At 38.3% G+C, this 18,643-nt stretch overlaps 1 protein-coding gene across 1 annotated transcript in view; it reads left to right on the forward strand.

Moving 5' to 3' along the window:
* Nucleotides 1-3,764: 3,764 nt before the first annotated feature.
* Nucleotides 3,765-18,643, forward strand: part of LOC145999229 (A disintegrin and metalloproteinase with thrombospondin motifs 7-like) — a 74,993-nt gene continuing 60,114 nt past the window's right edge. The window contains exons 1-5 of the mRNA XM_083136164.1: nt 3,765-4,013; nt 7,593-7,731; nt 11,310-11,512; nt 13,519-13,608; nt 18,480-18,601. Coding sequence (XP_082992290.1) covers nt 3,765-4,013; nt 7,593-7,731; nt 11,310-11,512; nt 13,519-13,608; nt 18,480-18,601 — 803 coding nt within the window. The remainder of the gene's footprint in view (nt 4,014-7,592; nt 7,732-11,309; nt 11,513-13,518; nt 13,609-18,479; nt 18,602-18,643) is intronic.

Here is an 18,643-nt window from a genome sequence, read left to right on the forward strand (position 1 = left end):
AGTGGTTCTTGAATTACAATTTAATCTCTTCGTTGAAGTCTCATTAGCTTATCTGAACATATTGCAGATTAAAATCAAACTCATGTAAAATACACAGACAATGTATTGAGGGAGTAAGAGAGTGAGTGGGTTAGGGTGTTAAGATATACAATTAATTCAACGATCACGAAATGACTGGTGTTATTCCAGGGCAAGGTTTTAACCTATTTTAATTGTATATTTATGTTCAACTTTCATTGTTCTCTTAGCTCTCTCTGAGGAGATTCTGGTAAATATGCCGGGTGTTTCATAAATACTTGAGGGTTACAAATATTTATTGCAAGTAAACTATTGAACTTACGTTAATGAAATCAGTCCAGAACGAACGAGGAACTCAAACAGTTTTTTGTACACCTACAAATGTTCAATGTGTGCATCACGGGTGACAAGTCACACATCGACACGATAGCCTAGTTCTTGCCACACTCGCATCAACATGGGCCTCTCGATAGTGTCTTTCGCTGAGATGATACGCTCCCTTATGGCTGCGATTTCGATATCATGCGGCATCGGTCAGACGAATACCCTGTCTATCATGAAACCTCACAAATAGAAGTCACATGGTGTAAGGTCCGGTGATTTTGGAGACCAAGACATTGTACAAAACACTGTGAATGATGTTAGTCCTGTGGGTGATTTGAGTGTCACCTAGAGGCAGGGATATGAACTCGCAGCTAGCAAAACACACACGCACAAACTGTTTGCTTTCCTCTATCGTTCTGGGCTGGTTTCATTAACGTAAATTCAATTCTTTACTTGGAATACATTTTTGTAGACCATCAATTATTTATGAAACACCCGTATTTATCCTGTGAATGAAGAAGGTTGTTTAGAAATTGCTTTTTCAGAAGCGAGTAAGTCTTACGTTACCATTTCTCAGACCCCTGTGTGTATTTTCTTTTTCCACCATTCCTTGGGATTAAATATACATAAGCATTCTTTCGCTCGTTAGAACTAAGTAACTAATTCTCTAGCATTTTTAGTCGCGAAGGTTTATGGCTTCCATCTGTTCCTTTCCTGGGAAAGATCAATCCAATCTTTTCATTCCCTGGCAACTTCCTTCAGATCCATCATCTCAACGTTATTTTCGTCTTGTGCTTCCTACAGGTCTCTTACCATCAATTTTCCCAACACGAATCCTGTAAACTCTTCTTTCCTGTCGCATTCGTGCCACATGGCCTGTCCACCTAAGTCTTCTTGATTTAGTTATTCTAATAATAATCATTTAATTGTTCTTTCGCTCGTTAGAATGATTGTAATACAAAATTTTACTTTAGGTATTATGTATAACCACAGTGTGTTTTTTTTTAAATATTTCATTTGCAGGGACTTCTAGTAAATACTCCCTTCAAGCTCCGGGATATTAAGTTCCTAAATTATACATATAATCACCCCCCCCCCCCGTGCCCGGACAAAAGAATAGCAACCAGAGCTGGGGTGCAGAGACCAGAGGAGGATTCCGCTTTATCCCCCTTCAAATAACCTGTAAAGTCATTTCACTGGGAAACTTTTGAACATTTTGTTCTCAAGTTCTATGTCACGTTTGACAAGCTTCAAATTTACAAATCGACGTTCTTATTTTGACATGTGTGTTAATATAGGATTAATATAGAGGAAGTATTGTTGGTGAACGTTTCTAAACAGAGGCTGAAAAGGAGATAGCAATTTTATTGCACCAACCACAAAAAAAGAACAGCCGTCTTCCTCTTCAGGGATACATCACGTTCATAACATTAAACTTAATGAAATTGTACATACTGTGCCACAAAGCATAATCAATATTTCTGACAAGTGGTTGGCCAGTCACATGTTGAATATTATTCCAATTCTTTATAAATCTCGTTTTTATCACATTAGAACAAAATCTTCCTGGTTTGATTTATGGTTTTGTTATGGGCATTTCAGCACACAGGCTATTTTTGCCCATCACATAATACGGGGATAAGTCTCTTAGCTAAAACAAAATTAGAAACATGGCCTTAAAAACAAAATAAAATAAATACTTAATAACTTCTAACTAATATTTTTAAAAACTAATCATTCATTCATTCAGTACTGAAGAACTAAGACAGCACTTGTCTCTGAGAAGTACAGTTTTCTTACCTAAGTTAAGAGCTGGGGTTAGAAAGCAGTGGCGTCTCGTGGCCTAAAATTTAGCCGGGGTTTATTTTTTAAAGAATTTAAAATATAATGACAATTCACATGAATTACAAAAAAAATGTTTTTTTTTCTTCTAGACTACAAAACTGGACTTACTTTTTTGAAAGAATTTAAAATGTAATGACAAATTACATGAATTACAAAAAAACGGGTATTTATCTTCTTCTAAACTACAAAACTGGACTTATTTTTTTAAAGAATTTAAAATATAATGACAATTCACATGATTACAAAAGAAACAGGTATTGTTGTGAAACATACCTTTCTACGAACGTTGACTCCTGTTCTTCTGCTCAGCAAATTATGTTATTACTTTTTCGTTGAAGCCCTCTTTGTTTGAAATGTATTCTATCTCTATTGTAAGCAAGTGCCAAGGCATTTGGTCTGTCTTGTCCCATTGCATTTCTTAAGCAGATTTTAATACGCTTCAATCTGCTGAAACATCGTTCAGATTCAGCTGTTGCCACTGTAGTTATTAAAACTATGTTTGTCATTTTTACTGTTTCTGAAAAGGTATCCTCTAAATTATTTTCAATGAAAGAGGAATGAAATCTACTGATAGAGTTTATGTTTTTAAACTCTTCACTACAATAAAGAACACGAAGTTCACTCTTTAGTTTTCCCTCTTCTATGATGGATAATAAATCTAGGAAGATGCCTCTGTTTAAAGATTGTTCTCTTTCATTATGTCCTCGTAGAGCAAGTTCATGTCGACCACAGAATTTTAAGCAATCGATAATTCTATTTAATATATGCCTATTTTTCCGGACAAATTCATTGTGTCTTGTAATTGACAGCCTATGTCCTTCATCAATTTGTGTTCGAACATCAACCCTGCCAAACTCACTCAAACATAGCGAATAAAAGTCACCAAAACACTACAGAACAACACGCGAGATCGAACGCGACGCAACGGAAGTAGCCCCGAATCAGCACTCAAATCCATTGGACTCTCCCCTCCTCTCTCTGCTAGCACGTGACCTTCACTGTAGCGTAGGTGGGTGTAGGCCACGCCTGCCTTTGCGACGTGCCCCGGAAAGCGATAATTGACATCAATGCCGCTAGGAGCGCTGTCGTATCCATTGCAACAGACGATGAATTTACGTGGGTAAAAATCGCCTTTTAAAAGACTATGTGATAGTTATGCGTTATGGTGATTGATAATTACGTGAATACGTCCGTTTTTCTTTATGGGCTAAGCCCCGGAAGTCCAAAGGGACGAGACGTCACTGTTAGAAAGGGGCATTCATCACACATATAAGGACAATGCACAACCCTACAGAGGATTATACTGACCATAAATCCAGACACAGAGCCTCGTTGTCTTTCAGCATTGCAGTTATCGGGGTTTATACTACGGGAAAGTGAGGTTGTATTTTGGGTGGCTTACCAGGATGTCACCCCTTACACGACCATGGTTATATCTTGTTTACTGAATTGAAGTAATTTTCACAGGTGCTTTTGTGGATGGAGACGATTACCAAGTGGTTGTACCAAAGAAAGTGTCAGAGAATTCAACCTTCTTAACCCATCAAGTAACACACTTTTACAATCCCAGTGGAACGATGAGAGACGTAGACCCAGGCGAAGACGAGAGAGTGCATTATCGCCTCCACTTTGATGGAGAGGATCATCATTTGGAACTGACTCCCAACCACGGCTTCCTATCACCTGGCCTCGTAGTGGAGGAGCGAGGCACCAGAAGGATGCCGGGGTTCAAGGTGAAGAGGGCAAACACCCGCCAGTGCCACTACACAGGGTTCATCAGAGGCCATCGTGGTTCCCGGGCTGCCATATCAACGTGCAATGGTCTGGTAACTGGTAACAGTATGATCATACGCGTAATTTCTTCATGTTTTAGTCTGTTTAGTAATCTCACATGTGTCTAGGAAAGTTTAGTTGATTCCGAACAAAAAAGGTTTTCAGGTGAATTCGGTTTTAGAGGTTTTTGTCCCTCAGTGGGGCGGGAGTGCGCAATGTGAGAGGGGATGTGGGGATGTTACCCGCGCAGTTAAAATTCTCATAAATCTCTGATTCTTGGTTCTCACTTGCTTTCCCATCAATGTTGCCAACATATGTCAGTGTAGTCGTGTAATTTCGTTGTCTCTGGTCTTGTCAGAAAGGGTGCAAAGACCGTACTTCAAGCGAATACATTTCGAGAACGGTGTCGCAGTTCAGTCTTGAAGCCTGGACTGGGAGCGAAAATCTTTCGAATTATACTTCGACTGCAGCGCGTAATAAGACCAGTAGATAAAATTAAGAACATAATTTTCCCCGCGTTATAAACATTAATTTTTTACCGTAGAAACCACATAGCATTTTTAAAAGTTCTTATATGTATTGCTGTGTGGTTTTGACGCACGCAGCTGGAAAATGGAAATATATGTGTAAAAGTTTGAATGTTTGTAAATGCTCGTCCCTAGGTTGCTTTTTGCCCGGTAGCCGGGGAAGCCAACGGTTTCTTTCCCCCAACGGCTTCTCTGTTTGAAAGGTAACAATAGGGCCTTGCCCCGGTGGTTGGGAGCGGGCCGTTTGTCTGAGGTAAAAATACTGGGTTCCAACTTGTTACGCTCTCTCAGATCTTAGAAAGTTGCCGTCGCTCAAAAACTCAGACAGTTTCCGGCTCTCAGATACTCCGATACAAGGCCCGATGGATTAAGACAGTTGTTTATGGATGCATAGAGATACAAAGAGAGTGAGCGCCGTATGTATAGGGACCTCTGCGTGATAAATTGCGGGGACGGGTTAGCGCTATGCTAAATAGTGCGCTCGTTGAGTGGAAGTCTTGATAAGTGCATTTCTCTGTGATGGGGCAAAAGGCAATCTGGGGAGGTTGTTAATGGATTCTAACGAAAATGTGTATATACGGCGAACGGTAGAGGTGTAAATGAAGGTGTACATTACAGATTTTCCGTGAGACGTTATTGGTCATTATAGTATTGCACACAATAGAGGAACTACAACCAGGACATGCCTGACTTTCGACTACCATGATTTCAAACAAGTGAACAACAAGCCGACGAGTGAAGTAAACAAGTGTGCATTGTCGCTTACTGCATCCTGCGGGCTCGATTGCTTTTAATTGGCATCTTCGAACTGCACTAGGCGATGTCACTTCCAAGACTGTATTTTAAGCCTGCTTTTTGGACCTTTCGGACACAGTTTGTGATACTTATTCTCTCGAATGGACGGTGCATTGAAATAGCATTTGTGTTGCACTAAGTTGCTACGTGCTTTAATTAACAAACTTACTAACTAAACTAAGCGACGACGACAAGGCAACGCAACAACGCAGAATCGCTCCCCGTGACACCTGTCACGCGGATTAAACATTACATGAATTATAATACGGTCAGGATAAGTGCCTACAGTCGGAGTTACCGAGAATAAACATAGGAGGATTTGATTTCAAGCACCTGAAATTACGTTACATAATACTACGGTGGTTCAGAATATACACATATATTAGAACACAGATAAATAGACAGTACATCTTGCCCTCTTTCACTCGATCTCTCATTCATACACACATTCCATGGCATATTGTGACAATATGACAATTACAAAGGTTAGATTAATTAATCCTTTGACTATACTCATGCTATTTCTTGGCTACCTTGCCTTTTACCATTTACCGTTTAGGGCTTTAAGTATAATGTGAATAATTGTTCTTTGTGCGAACCCTTTTATCTTTTCTGAAGGTACAAATATATTTCAATGAACTATTATTTGGCTGTTAACCTAAACTCTGATCTATAACGTTGATTGTCCGCCAGAATAAGATGTCTAGTTAAGCCATAGCACTGATTTAAGTTATGCAATGATTTGATTTACGCAGATTCGCGGTAGATTGGTGTCATCTCTCTCACACACGCACATGGTTGGATCTTACCTTCGCTGCTTTCCCTCTGACCTGGGTAGGGTGAAAGTGGTCCTACAGTTTTGGAAAACGTCCGCACTCCAGTATTGTACTTCGCGGTTATTCTGGTTGGCGAAAATGGATCTCCCGGTAGTTCCGTATGACATCATCGGATCCTGGCTTCACTCGTCCATGACGGTAAACGTACAATGTCGACTACATACGACAACTAGCGCAGTAATAGGTCAGTCCTTCGCGGTCACTCGTACGTAGAGATACGTGGCTTAGGCGATGAGACGAACATACGTAATGAGCCATTCGCGGTTTCACATGGACACACATGAATATTAAATGTTATTAACTTTAGTATTGGCTGTTATGCACTTCGGTATTAGCTTTGCTATCAATTGTTATTAACTTCTGCTAACTTATGACGTTGTTTCGGACGATTGACACAGGTGGACGTGTCTGGCGTTATTCTCACATACCACAGGTATGTGCACGGATGCGTTGACGGCGAGGGGGAAACGAACCCCCTGAGTCTACTCTGTTCTACCTCATGGCTCTAAACACTCACGCGAGTAAAAAACAAATCCAGACCATGGGTATGATCGCAACTCGGAGCTAGGTCGCGCGTAGCTCACACTCCGGTGTCGATTCTAGGCAAACTGTTTCTTCGCTATTCCGAATCATCCCTTTTATTCAAGATTTGAACGTGGTGACGTTCTAGCCTCTGTGTTTATGTGTCTATTTATTGTTTCTGGTGCTTTGACCATTGTCCTCCTATCTTGGTCAACGCTCAGTCCGGTCCTTAACCTCTGGTAGCAGCCCCTCGTGCAGAGATTAGGCTAAATCCTCGGCTATTGTGTCATGCACGGACAGCGAGCGCCATCTCCACAGGGTACCGTCTCCCATTGAATGCAGCGATGGATCTTTAATAATTTATAACTCCCGTAGTTCTGTTCTGATTAGGCTCAAATCTTGGAATCAGTACTTTCGTGATGTGGTCTTCCGCTGGTTAAAATATCATCCAATTCGGTCCATTGGTTTAGAAGTTGCTCTTTTCCTGCTATTCCCCATATGAATGCATGTAAATCCGGATTCGGGCGAAAAACGGTGGTTGAGCAAGTTAGCGTTGGCTAAGGCAGTCGCTAGACACTTTTATTCGCGACGGATTTTAATATTACCAATTGTAATTAATTCTTAACAACGGGCAATTAGATTAATTACCTGTTACTCAATATTTGACCGTTATAAAATGACCCTTGAATATGTATAAGATTATATTAACCAAGAGCGTAGGAATTGTCGTAAATGACCAAAACAGAAATACAAATATACTGTAGTTGTTATCAGTACAGCTCAAGCAATCAATTTTTCGAAAACTGTGAGACTGAGGTAAATTTACATATTTATTTTCAATTAATTGACAATTACGTTAAATAATACTGCATTCAAATTCTCTAGTTTCTTATTTCTGGTAATATTAACATTTTGTGTTAAAAGCTTTTCAACAGTTTCTTCTCTTCTCAAGGTTGGATATTTTGCAACTAAAAGTAATTTGTTCTTCATTAAACCACTTGACTTCAGATCTCCTAACATTAGTGCCAAGCATTTGCACGCAATTTACAAAAGGGATACAAAAGAAGTGGGTCCAGGAAATTGTAAATCAGGTAAGTATCATATCATACAATTACGTACGTATCTTATGCCGACCTCTGTTGGTGGAGTGGTTATCATAGAGCGCTACGACTTCAGGGTCCCGAGTTTGTATCGCGGCCTGTGCATGGGTGTTCCTTGTAAGTGTCCCTTCCTCAATTTCATCAAATCATGCCTCATCCTCATCTTCGCGATTCGCCAAAAGTGGCAAAAAAGCGAAGTAACATAAATTATATCCATCCATCAATCAACAAGTTGCCTTTGCGGTAGATATTCGAAAGTAAATTCATATCTTACCATAAGGGCGATTCATTGCTTAATCTTTGTAAACGCAGGATTTTCATGACGGAGAATAAGAGCAATGAGAGGGGAGAGTTAAGCGTGACGCCCAATGAGACGCGGCAAGAGAACGGAACAGACGCGTTTCCGGCGTCTCAATGGGCAACGACTCTTAAGATAACCTGCAGACTTTCGGCACGGAAATTCCGCGCTTCGGTTCCGCGTGTTTCCCTGTAGTGGGCGTTACACAATTTGATTTCAATAGAAACAGACAACAGAAGTTCTGTGCCGCGTTTCTCTGCGTTCCTCCGCGTCTCAGTGGGCGTTAAGCTTTAAGCGACAGACGCAGCAGAAGAATTGCGCTCAGCGTTCGACTTGAGATCCAATTATCAAAGATTTCAGGTTAGAGTCCTGGCCTTGTCATGGGTGACTGCCCCTTCAATATTTTAATCTTATCATCTCATCATTTTCCTTATCTTTAGAATTATCCAATTATTATTTTCGTGACGAAGTTACCCCAGAAAATGGGGTAACTTCATCATCTATGCTTACGTTCCTAGCAGGTCAAAATTACCCCCATGAAGAGGTAAGATCGTCACGCAGAATGGTATGAATTGCAAAATATATCCCATGGCAAAGTAGTGACGTTTGCAAGAAAACCACTGCCAGCTAGACACAGCATAGCACAGTAAAACGAGCAAAAGAAATACCGAACAGGAACAATACGAAGGCGAGGGGTGATCAAGAATTGATATATATATATATAGGCTATATAAAATTAAATAATTAAGAGGTGTTCTAGAAGAAAACTACGCACAGCTTCGATTCTAACCAATACTAATAACGGCTTATTTTTTTGCGATTTCCTATCTCTTTGCTGCTGCCTGATATTACTTACACTCATGTTCTTTGTTTCATTGATCAGAGTATAAGTTCTGAGCTGCCTCCACAACTGTAATCTCGTCACACACTTGTTATTTCATCCACTTCATTCTTGCATTGTCATTGTTGAGACTAGCTTTATGGCAGATGTATGTAGGCAATGGGGTGTATTCCTGACACTGAACTTAAAGCGTTAGCAAAGAAGGAGAGTGTACATATTTCAAATTTTCTCCGACCAATTTACGTGAAAGTTTAGAATATTTAGAGATAAATTGAATTACATAAGCAATTAATACTTCTTTTAAAGAATTAATATATTTGAAGGGTAAGAGAAAATAAGGACTGCCACAGAACAGCTTAAAAAATAAAATTACTGTTCCATACTTGAATCAACTAAAAGCTTCATGGTTAGAGCATGAAGTTCAATGGCGTTATCATGCGTAGACTTTTCTACTTTTTAACCCTTCATTATTTCACAGTAGTAGAATCCACAGCAGTTGTTCTACCCTTTATTTCAAGTTTTTCCTTGATAGAGGAGCCAAATTACTCAACCTCACTTGCCTTGTATGGCTTTAGATATGCTCTTTCAACTTAGAAAATTCTTTTAACTATAGCCACAAAAATATAATTCACTCACTCACTCACTTCACTATTCACACGACCAACCTTTTAAAAAAATCCACGCACCAACGAAACGAATTGTCTTTGAACATCCTCCGACGCGGTTTCGGCTCCAGGTCTTGACCTTTGTCACTTTTGTTAGTCTTAGTTACAGTCATTAACCATTTGCGGCCAGTTATTTACCCCCCCCCCAAAAAAAAAAATTCTGCTCACTATGGTAAATCATCTACCCTGGTTGTTTGAAGAGATCAACGGCCTCTTTCTCTCTACTCGTCTGCAAGGGTTCTGATGTTTTTGGTCCAAAGGTGAATTTTCCTGTCATATTCAACCCTTTTTACCTTTTCTTTAATCCTTTGGCTCCAAAATTCCCCGTACCTGGGAAAATTCCATGCCGAGAACATTCGGTTTGCAACACTGATCGGGATTTGTGGGAATACTGGCCACGTTCAATGTAGGCAGTCCCATTCTGTGAACTATCTCGCCTCGCGAATTCATCAAAGAAAGTGCGCAAGTTTGTCAACTCCTACGAAATAAGGTTACCAACTCCTAAGAAATAAGGCTGCCAACTCCTAAAAAATAAGGTTGCCAATTTCTGAATCACCATCATCATCTTATTGAAATCAACAATATTGTGTATGTTTTCCACTCAAATTTTAGTCTCTGAGCCTCAGCCTTTGCCCATATCCTAGAATATAAGGCCCTACTTTTATAATTCGGTGATCTTGCCCAGTGTCTCTCGAAAATTGCATTTGAAATGCACTAACCCAGTACCATATGTAGGTCCAGTAGGTCTCCTTCCAATTGGCGTAGTGGTAACGGTGTTGAGTTGTAATAATGGATTCTGGTGGAGCTAGATGAGCTAGAAACATACTTTTTCACACATCCGTTACTGTGTTTTTTTAAATTTAAAAATTGTCTAAAAAGGAATGTTATAACTACAAAAAGAAAGAAATCAACACCAAAGAACATCAAATCTCTATAAAATATTCTTAAAATAATCAGGATTGTCTTGTGCACGTTTGTTTACAATCTTAGACTTTTGACCTTTCTCAAGGGGTTAATTACACCGCTGGTTTAACTTTTAGGTAAGGGTTTTAGATGAGATGATTTTTCCTCCTATACTTATATGGGTGCAAAATGCACATACGTACCGACGCACCCAAAAATTTTAACATTCGTTCATTCAAAACCTAACCATAACCATGGGCAAAAACTAGTCCTGCCTTTTTCTTAGTAATCTATTGTTAATAAAAACTAAAAAGACATTCTTGTGTTCGCCATATTAAAAATAGATGATGATGATGATGATGATGATGATGATGATGATGATGATGATGATGATGATGATGATGATGATGATGATGATGATTATTATTTTGCTTTATTTTACTTCGCTTTTTGTGCCACTTTTGGCTAATTTGCGAAGATGGGGATGAGTGATGATATGATGAAATTTGAGAATGGACACTCACAAACATGCATGCCCAGGTCAGGATTCGAACCGGGGACCCCTGGCGTCGTAGAGCGATGTGTTAACCACTCCGCTACGGGAGCCGGTTAAAAATAGATTGGTTTGGTTTATTTTACCTAGCATTTCTGCCATTTTTGGCTAATCGTGAAGATGAGGATGAGTGATGACCACTCCGCCACGGAGGCCAGCCATGTTAAAATTGTGCATTTAAGATGTGTATTTTAAAAGGACCCTTTTATATTCATCATCCAGTTGATGTTGAAATGATTTGACTTTTCGTTATGAAGTTACGTGATCGCTTAATGTATTTAAACAAGTAATTCCTACTTACTTTCTTAGTTAACTGGAATAAACATTGGTTCGGAGGACAAGAGTTGCAACGAAGTAGGAAAGGAAAATCTGATGAACAATTTAGAAAAGGAAACAAGAAATCTAAGGAGAATTTTGTGGAATTATTGCTTGTGGCAGATAAGAGGTTCATAGATTATCATAGTAATATCCACACAGATAAGGAAGCATATCTACTTACTATAATGAATATGGTAAGTTTATGAATATTTAAAGGAATTAAACTTGATGCTCATTAGAAATTTCTTGGGACATCTCCCAAATTAGATTTCAACATGGTTTTAAAAATTTTATATTTTTAAGTTGCACATTCTTGTAAACCTCACTATGATTAAAGAAATTACAAATAATTTAAATTCAGAACGATACAACTGTATGTTTAAATTTTCTTTCCGGAAATAAATAAATTTTATGATAAACAATTTATCACGTACTTGAATGATATCATTGAAGGAAAGTGTATTAAGCGACAGATTTGAAATAAAGTACGATACCAGGATTATGTTACTGATGTACGATGATTGATCTGATTTATTTTGCTTCGCTACTTTTGGCTAATCGTGACAATGAGGATGAGTGATCATATGATGATATTGATCAAGGGACACTCACAAAGAACACCGATGCTTAGGACGGAATTCGATCCCGGGATCCCTGGCGTCTTAGTGCGCTGTGGTAACCAATCTGGGCCAAAGAAAGTATAAACTCTTCCCCTTCCAAGAATTGGCTGTTTGTTTTATTATTGTAAAGTTATTTATTTTTACAGTAATTTCGTGAATATAGGATATACCAAATCAATTGGGTTGAAATTCATTGAGACTGAGTTATTTTATGACGTTTATATTAGTGTGGTGAATATACAGGGTGTCTCAAAAGTAATAGCGCAAACTGACACAGGTGAAAGTACACGATAATAGAAGCAAAAAGTCTCAGTAAACATGGGTCTGCAAACGAGCCGTTTTCGAGATAATCGCGAATGTGTGATTTCAAGCCGCCACCCACTTCATAGTTTGTAAACGTCGTCCTAGTTGGTAAAATGCTAATAATACAGTAAGAATAGTCATTGGAGATTTCATTGACGTGACTCCAACAATACGATTAGACTGTGTACTGATTGTATCCATCCTGTTTGATTACAACCCCACCTCTCGGAAATGTTCTGGCTTGTATACTCCTCGGAACGCGCAAGGAGTAAAGTACTCGGTGTTTACAAAATGCAATCAGTGACGGGCTTCTAACCACATATTCGCACACATTATTAGCATTTTACCAACTAGGACGACGTTTACAAACAATGAAGTCAGTGGCGGCTTGTAATCACACATTCGCCATTATCTCGAAAACGGCTCGTTTGCAGACCCATGATTACTGAGACTTTTTTTTTCTTCAACTATCATGTAACTTCACCTGTGTCGGTTTACGCTATTACTTATGAGACACCCTGTATAGGTATAAAATTGGCTGCTTATAATGACCAGGATATCAATTTCATTGTCCACGAAAATAATTGTACAATCACACTTTTCAAAGCATCAAGGTATGTTTTCGAAATAGCAATCGAAGTTTCTAAGTTTTCAAAACGTAATTTATCTCTCCTTCTCGAAAACTCGGCAACTTTTGTAACAATGACTTCTTGATATCAAGAGGGAATCTTTAAAATCTTTTTGGTAACCTACAAATCTTATATTTCTCTACATGTATTGATGTTACATTGGGTGCAAGCGACGCACGAACCTTGTCTAATGCCCACGTAAGCTCGACGTCAAATGGCCAGCGCGACAGGCACCTACCTACTATATAAGCATAGGAGCAATTACGTGGTTCTCTCTCTTGTCATCGATGTTTACGCCTAACCTATTGGGCTGGTGATTTTGGGATACGCTGTGCTCAAAGAAGCGTAGCCGGATTAGGCAAGGTGAGTGTGCCTTCCGTGTACAATCCTTACCTCCAGTCACATCAATAAACCTAATGTGGAGAGAGTATCGGTCATTGTAATTTACCATTTGCCTTATCCCGGTACGGTCTCTACTCTCCCAGAGGATACGCGGTTAGTAGAGCTACGGGATGCGACGATCCAGCGTCGTCTCGTCCTATAGCGGACGCCGTTCCCTCGGGGAGAGCTGAAACTAAATGTAATAGCATTAATACGCTATGTAATATGTTATCTTTGAGGTTCTATCATGTCTCCTTTTGTTGACAGGTATCGAATTACTTCCACGATGCGAGTGTGGGAAATATAATCCATCCTGTTGTAGTACGCATCATATTTCTAGGAGATGAAAAAGAAGAGGTGAGTTGGTGTATCATGTACTACAGTACATTTATTATTCAACATAAATCGTTAACAGGTTGTTGCGTTTAAGATGGCTTATACGCAGTGTCGGCGATTGGGTTCCAAAATTGGTAGGGCAAGGACAGTTTACTTTCGCTTGGTAGATAAGGTTTAGCATAGTGCGGGGGCAAAAGTGTCAACAAGTGGGGAGGGTAAATGCCCCCTCGCCCCGCTCTAATCGCCGCCACTGCTTATACGCATGAGAATACTTCTTAGTTACAAACAGTTCAAAATGCATCTTATCCTTTGTCACAGCTATGAAAAATTGTGTAAGGAGAACAGCACCAAATCAATTTATAGGGTCTTCACGAGTATTTACCATCGACTAGCTACTTGTGCTAGGAATTTTGCACTCGTGTGTTTATTTTGTGTTTATTTTTAGATTACGTTAAACAGGACAATGAATATGGCAGGTGAAATGAGGAATATGTGCCTTACCCATGATTTATGTTCTCAGCATAAAACCAAACAAAGCATACGCCAGTTGAAAGGAAGAGGTAGATATGTAATGTGCACAGGACTTATAAAAGTTGCGTCCCTAGGCTGTCCTTTGTTTCGGACCATGCAGACATTATTATCATTATTATTATTATTTTATTATTATTTGTTATTCACAGGTAACTTAATGAAAAATATGTTTCGTGGCGTACCTCGTTTGCTCAGGGTAAACACGCTACGAATTTGAAAAATCTAAGTTATCGATATCACGTTATTTTGGCAAATGATGTGATCAATGTCACGGAAGTTTAATTTAACCACAAGGAAGGTTCAGATAGATTTTTTTACTAGTTGATTCTACTTCAGCATGGGGAATTGAAGGGTCGACAACGTCACATCCATTTGTTTTCTGAGTTGAGAGTCGTCTCAGCTTGTGGTTCTAATTTCGGAGTTTCGATCGGAGTACCTGTCACAGTCGAAGCTGCTGAGACTAATCCTTCTTTCATGAAATAAGCAAGTAAAGGGACTTGACATGTTGCTTTATTTTGCTATTATCGCAATATTAAGAAATTTTAATAGTCGATGGTCTTTGTTGTCACTTCTTCCCCTTTCTGGGGCCCCCTTGGACTTTCCTAGTGGCAAATCTCTCCCTGAATGTCCATGTTTTAAGATCAAAGTATCATGTCGTCCTTCTTTGTCCGCTGACGAAACCAGTAATTAACGGAATAAAAAGTTAAATTAATAAATCTTCAATGGTGTACACCCAATGATAAATTAAATAGTAAGCGAATTGTCAATCACCACTTTAATTTAATCTGTTTTCCACAATGTGATGATCATGAATTGAGATAAAAACGTCAATAAGGAGAGGACAATATCTGCTCCACATGAACATAATTCCATTCTTCAAAACAACACAGGTTGTAGAACATCCAGCGACCTCCCCTTGGATAATATCCCAAAATTTTTGCATGATGCAACATATGGTTTTCCCAAATGTAAGAAATTTTTTAGTAAACACTTTTTCAAATTGTAGGAAATATTTTTAGTATATTATTATTATTATAAGTGTATTATACAGGGTGTTTCAGAAATACTTTTTACAAACTTTGAGGGCTGGTTCCTCAAACCAAAACAAGAAAAAAGTGCATATCAACATATGTCCGAAAATACTTAGTTTCTCAGTTATTAATGAAATAACATGATGACACATCTATTAGACATTGTCCGCTTATTAGCAAGTGTTGAAACTGTCATCAACTCGGAAACTCATAATAAATGTTCAAAATGGCCTCCTCTTGCTTCCACACACGCATGCACGCGTTGGATCATTAACCGGCACACCCTTTCACATATTCCCACACGACGTCGAACGGTTTCACACGCTTCCATGACACGTTGATGAAGTGTCTCTGCACTAGGAATGTCAACTGCATAAACCAATTGTTTTAGGTGGCCCCACAGGTAGAAATCCAAAGGATTTTGGTCGGGGTAAGTTGCAGGCCATGGAATTGGTCCTCCCCTACCTATCCATCTGTCAGATATAAGCCAGTGCATCTCTAACATTGCGACTGGTGCTGGAGCCCCATCATGCATAAACCACATGCTTCTTCTTATTTGCAAGGGCAAATGATGGATTGTACCTTGAAATGCATTGAACGTAAATTTTCATTAATAACTGAGAAACTAAGGATTTTCGAACATATGTTTATATGCACTTTTTCCTTGTTTTGGTTTGAGGAACCAGCCCTCAATGTTTGTAAAAGTATTTTTGAAACACCCTGTATATGAGTTACTTCGCTTGAATAAAGTACGACGGAATATACTGGTACACCCAACGGCAAAAGAAACAGTAAGCAAATTGTCCAGCACCATTTTCATCCAGTCTGTATTGCACCATATGATGATAATGAATCGAAATAAAGACGTCAATAAGCAGAGGTAAATTCCTGTTTTGCACCAACATAATTTTATTCCTTAAAACAACACCGGACGTAGAATAAAAAGTAATGAAAATAACGATGGACAATTTGCTACCATTATCTTTACCGTTGACTGTACATCGCTAAAGGAATAAATACAGTGCATGGTAAATATAATTTCGTCGTGTGAGAACCAGAGGAACGTAATTCCAATTTATCAAATTTAGGGAAGAGATTAAACAGTGTATTCTTAGGAATATGCCTGACTCTTAAATTGAGTCAGTAAATTGGAAATACGTGACTTCACCTTACTGCTAAGGATTAGGAGTGGAGATCTGACTCCAAATACAGTTCCTCAGGGTAGATTATTTTTAAAAAACTGAAAACAGCATTTTTGGAGGTTCCTTTGGTTCTCATACGACGGTTTACAAGATTTCTTAATTTAAATAAACTTTATTTTGTTGGGCGTGCCACAGATCAACAACCACAACCTTCGCATAGTCCTTTGTTATGGGGCCTATTCACCAGATGTGTACATAAATAAATAAATAAATAAATACATTTCTGTGCTTACCTGGCGCGGGCGGGAACTTTACTTCCGGTTTTCAATAGAATAGCATAGAGTTCAAAGGTGTAAAGGCAGTGTCTTAAGAAAAGGCGACAATCATTGTGTGGCTTGTGGTGACAACACAAGGTTAGGAACAAATATTTTTTTTCTCAGGTATCTATACATTTTCAGACAGATCCGATACGGAAAAATCAGTGAATTCAAGCAATAAAGCGAAAAGATTGGACACAAACAATAGTCGACCCTACATCACCGGAGTAATTCAAATGAAAATGTTTTACGTGTTTCGAAAATCATAATCGTCTAACGCACATGTGTTAACTATATTTAAAACTTGAAACTGTTTATAATCATCCAGAATTCCAAAAATTATAATCTTATAATTTAATGTAATCAATGTAAACTTTATTAGTAAAATTAAGTCTTTTCTTGAACGACACTTGCAAAAGTTAATAATAAAATACAATAATTGTGCATTTCAGTATTGTAACTCTTGTGCTGGATATGTACTCGAATAGCATTAATAAATAAATAATACAAAATTTCGAATCAAATTTGTTTATTTCATTAGTGTAGTAATTATTTATTGTATAACATTTATAACAGTTGTATTTATTATTATTATTATTATTATTATTATTATTTCTACTATTCTACTTTTATTACTGGCCTTTACCCCCTACAAAAATTTCTGACGACGCTCTCTCTAAGTCATATGATAAAATTAAAGGGGCTGTGTTTGATTACACAATGTCGAAAATTATACATTTTACTGTCGTAAAATTGAAGTATTTCAGTGTTTTATAATTTATGTAAGCTTTATTTCAACCTGCAGAAGTCTTAACACGAAACTGTTGGTAGAAGATCATCATTCTCTTGGAAAAGACTACTATATTTCCGTAAATCTTCATCCAAACAAAGGATCAGGGAAATTGCCAATCTTTTCTAGGTGACTTTGTTTCTCTATATCATTCAAAAATTTCAAGTGATCCATCTTGTATCCGATCTTTTATAAGAAAATAAGCTCAGTGACGATCTATATTCCACTTGTTTACATTGGAATATTACACAAACCGGAAGTTATTTCCCCGCCATCTATAATCGAATTGCCTGATCGATTATTTTTTGTTTACTCTGTCACTTTGTTGAGCTCCCTTGGACTTGCGGCCTCTAGCCTATTGTCTAGTAGCAAATTTCCCCCCTGAATTCCACGTTAAAAGTGTGGTTATCAAATTTAAGTTCACTTTATGCTCAAGGCTAATCGGAACTGAAGTTCAAAGTGGAATTGGAGCCAGTAAGCACTGTGTCTGTGCTGGGAATCTAATCCGGGATCTTAGCACGTGTTTTTTATAGACATTGCTCCAAAGTAATCACAACTTCATGAGACATGCGACAATTCATGGACATAACTTATTTTGAAGAGGCAGAAACGAACTTAAGGCCAAACTTTGGGGGTGGGGGAGGGCAGTGTCGAAAAACTTTCTATCTCATCAAAATAGCGTCCAGGTTTATTTGCTAAATAATTGTGACATTTGCGAAACCAAAAATATTACTATTAATTACTTTACCCCTCAGGTCTCAACGGGTTAACTTGTAAATTCTAATAAGTCTTAAAATTTTGCGGGGAGGACAAGTGTACCGTTTGCCCCCGCCAAGTTATGCCTATGCTACAATTCCCATACATTGTCCAACTTTATCTCCCTTCCACGTGTTACAATTAATAATGAAAGTTCCTGCCACTGGAGGTGGCAAATTAGGTGTGCACAAAGAATAAACGAACAGATTTCTAATTAATTAGATAATTAAAAACTTAGCTACAAATACCAAACACATTTTAAATTAATTTTAATAACGCATAATTACCTGAATGATCTGATTATTATGGTATTTTTATTATTCAGATGGATCTTCTAACTAGTCGTGATGTGGACAAAACCTTAGCTAATTTCTGTGAATGGCAGAATCGCTTAAATCTTGAAGAGTCTCATCCCAATCACCATGACACAGCACTTCTAATTACGAGGTAAGAGTTTACATCGCACTTTCATTTATTTGCTTGTTTTCA

Source organism: Lepisma saccharinum, chromosome 15, assembly GCF_977018435.1.
Source record: "Lepisma saccharinum chromosome 15, izLepSacc3.1, whole genome shotgun sequence".
NCBI classification, from domain to species: domain Eukaryota; kingdom Metazoa; phylum Arthropoda; class Insecta; order Zygentoma; family Lepismatidae; genus Lepisma; species Lepisma saccharinum.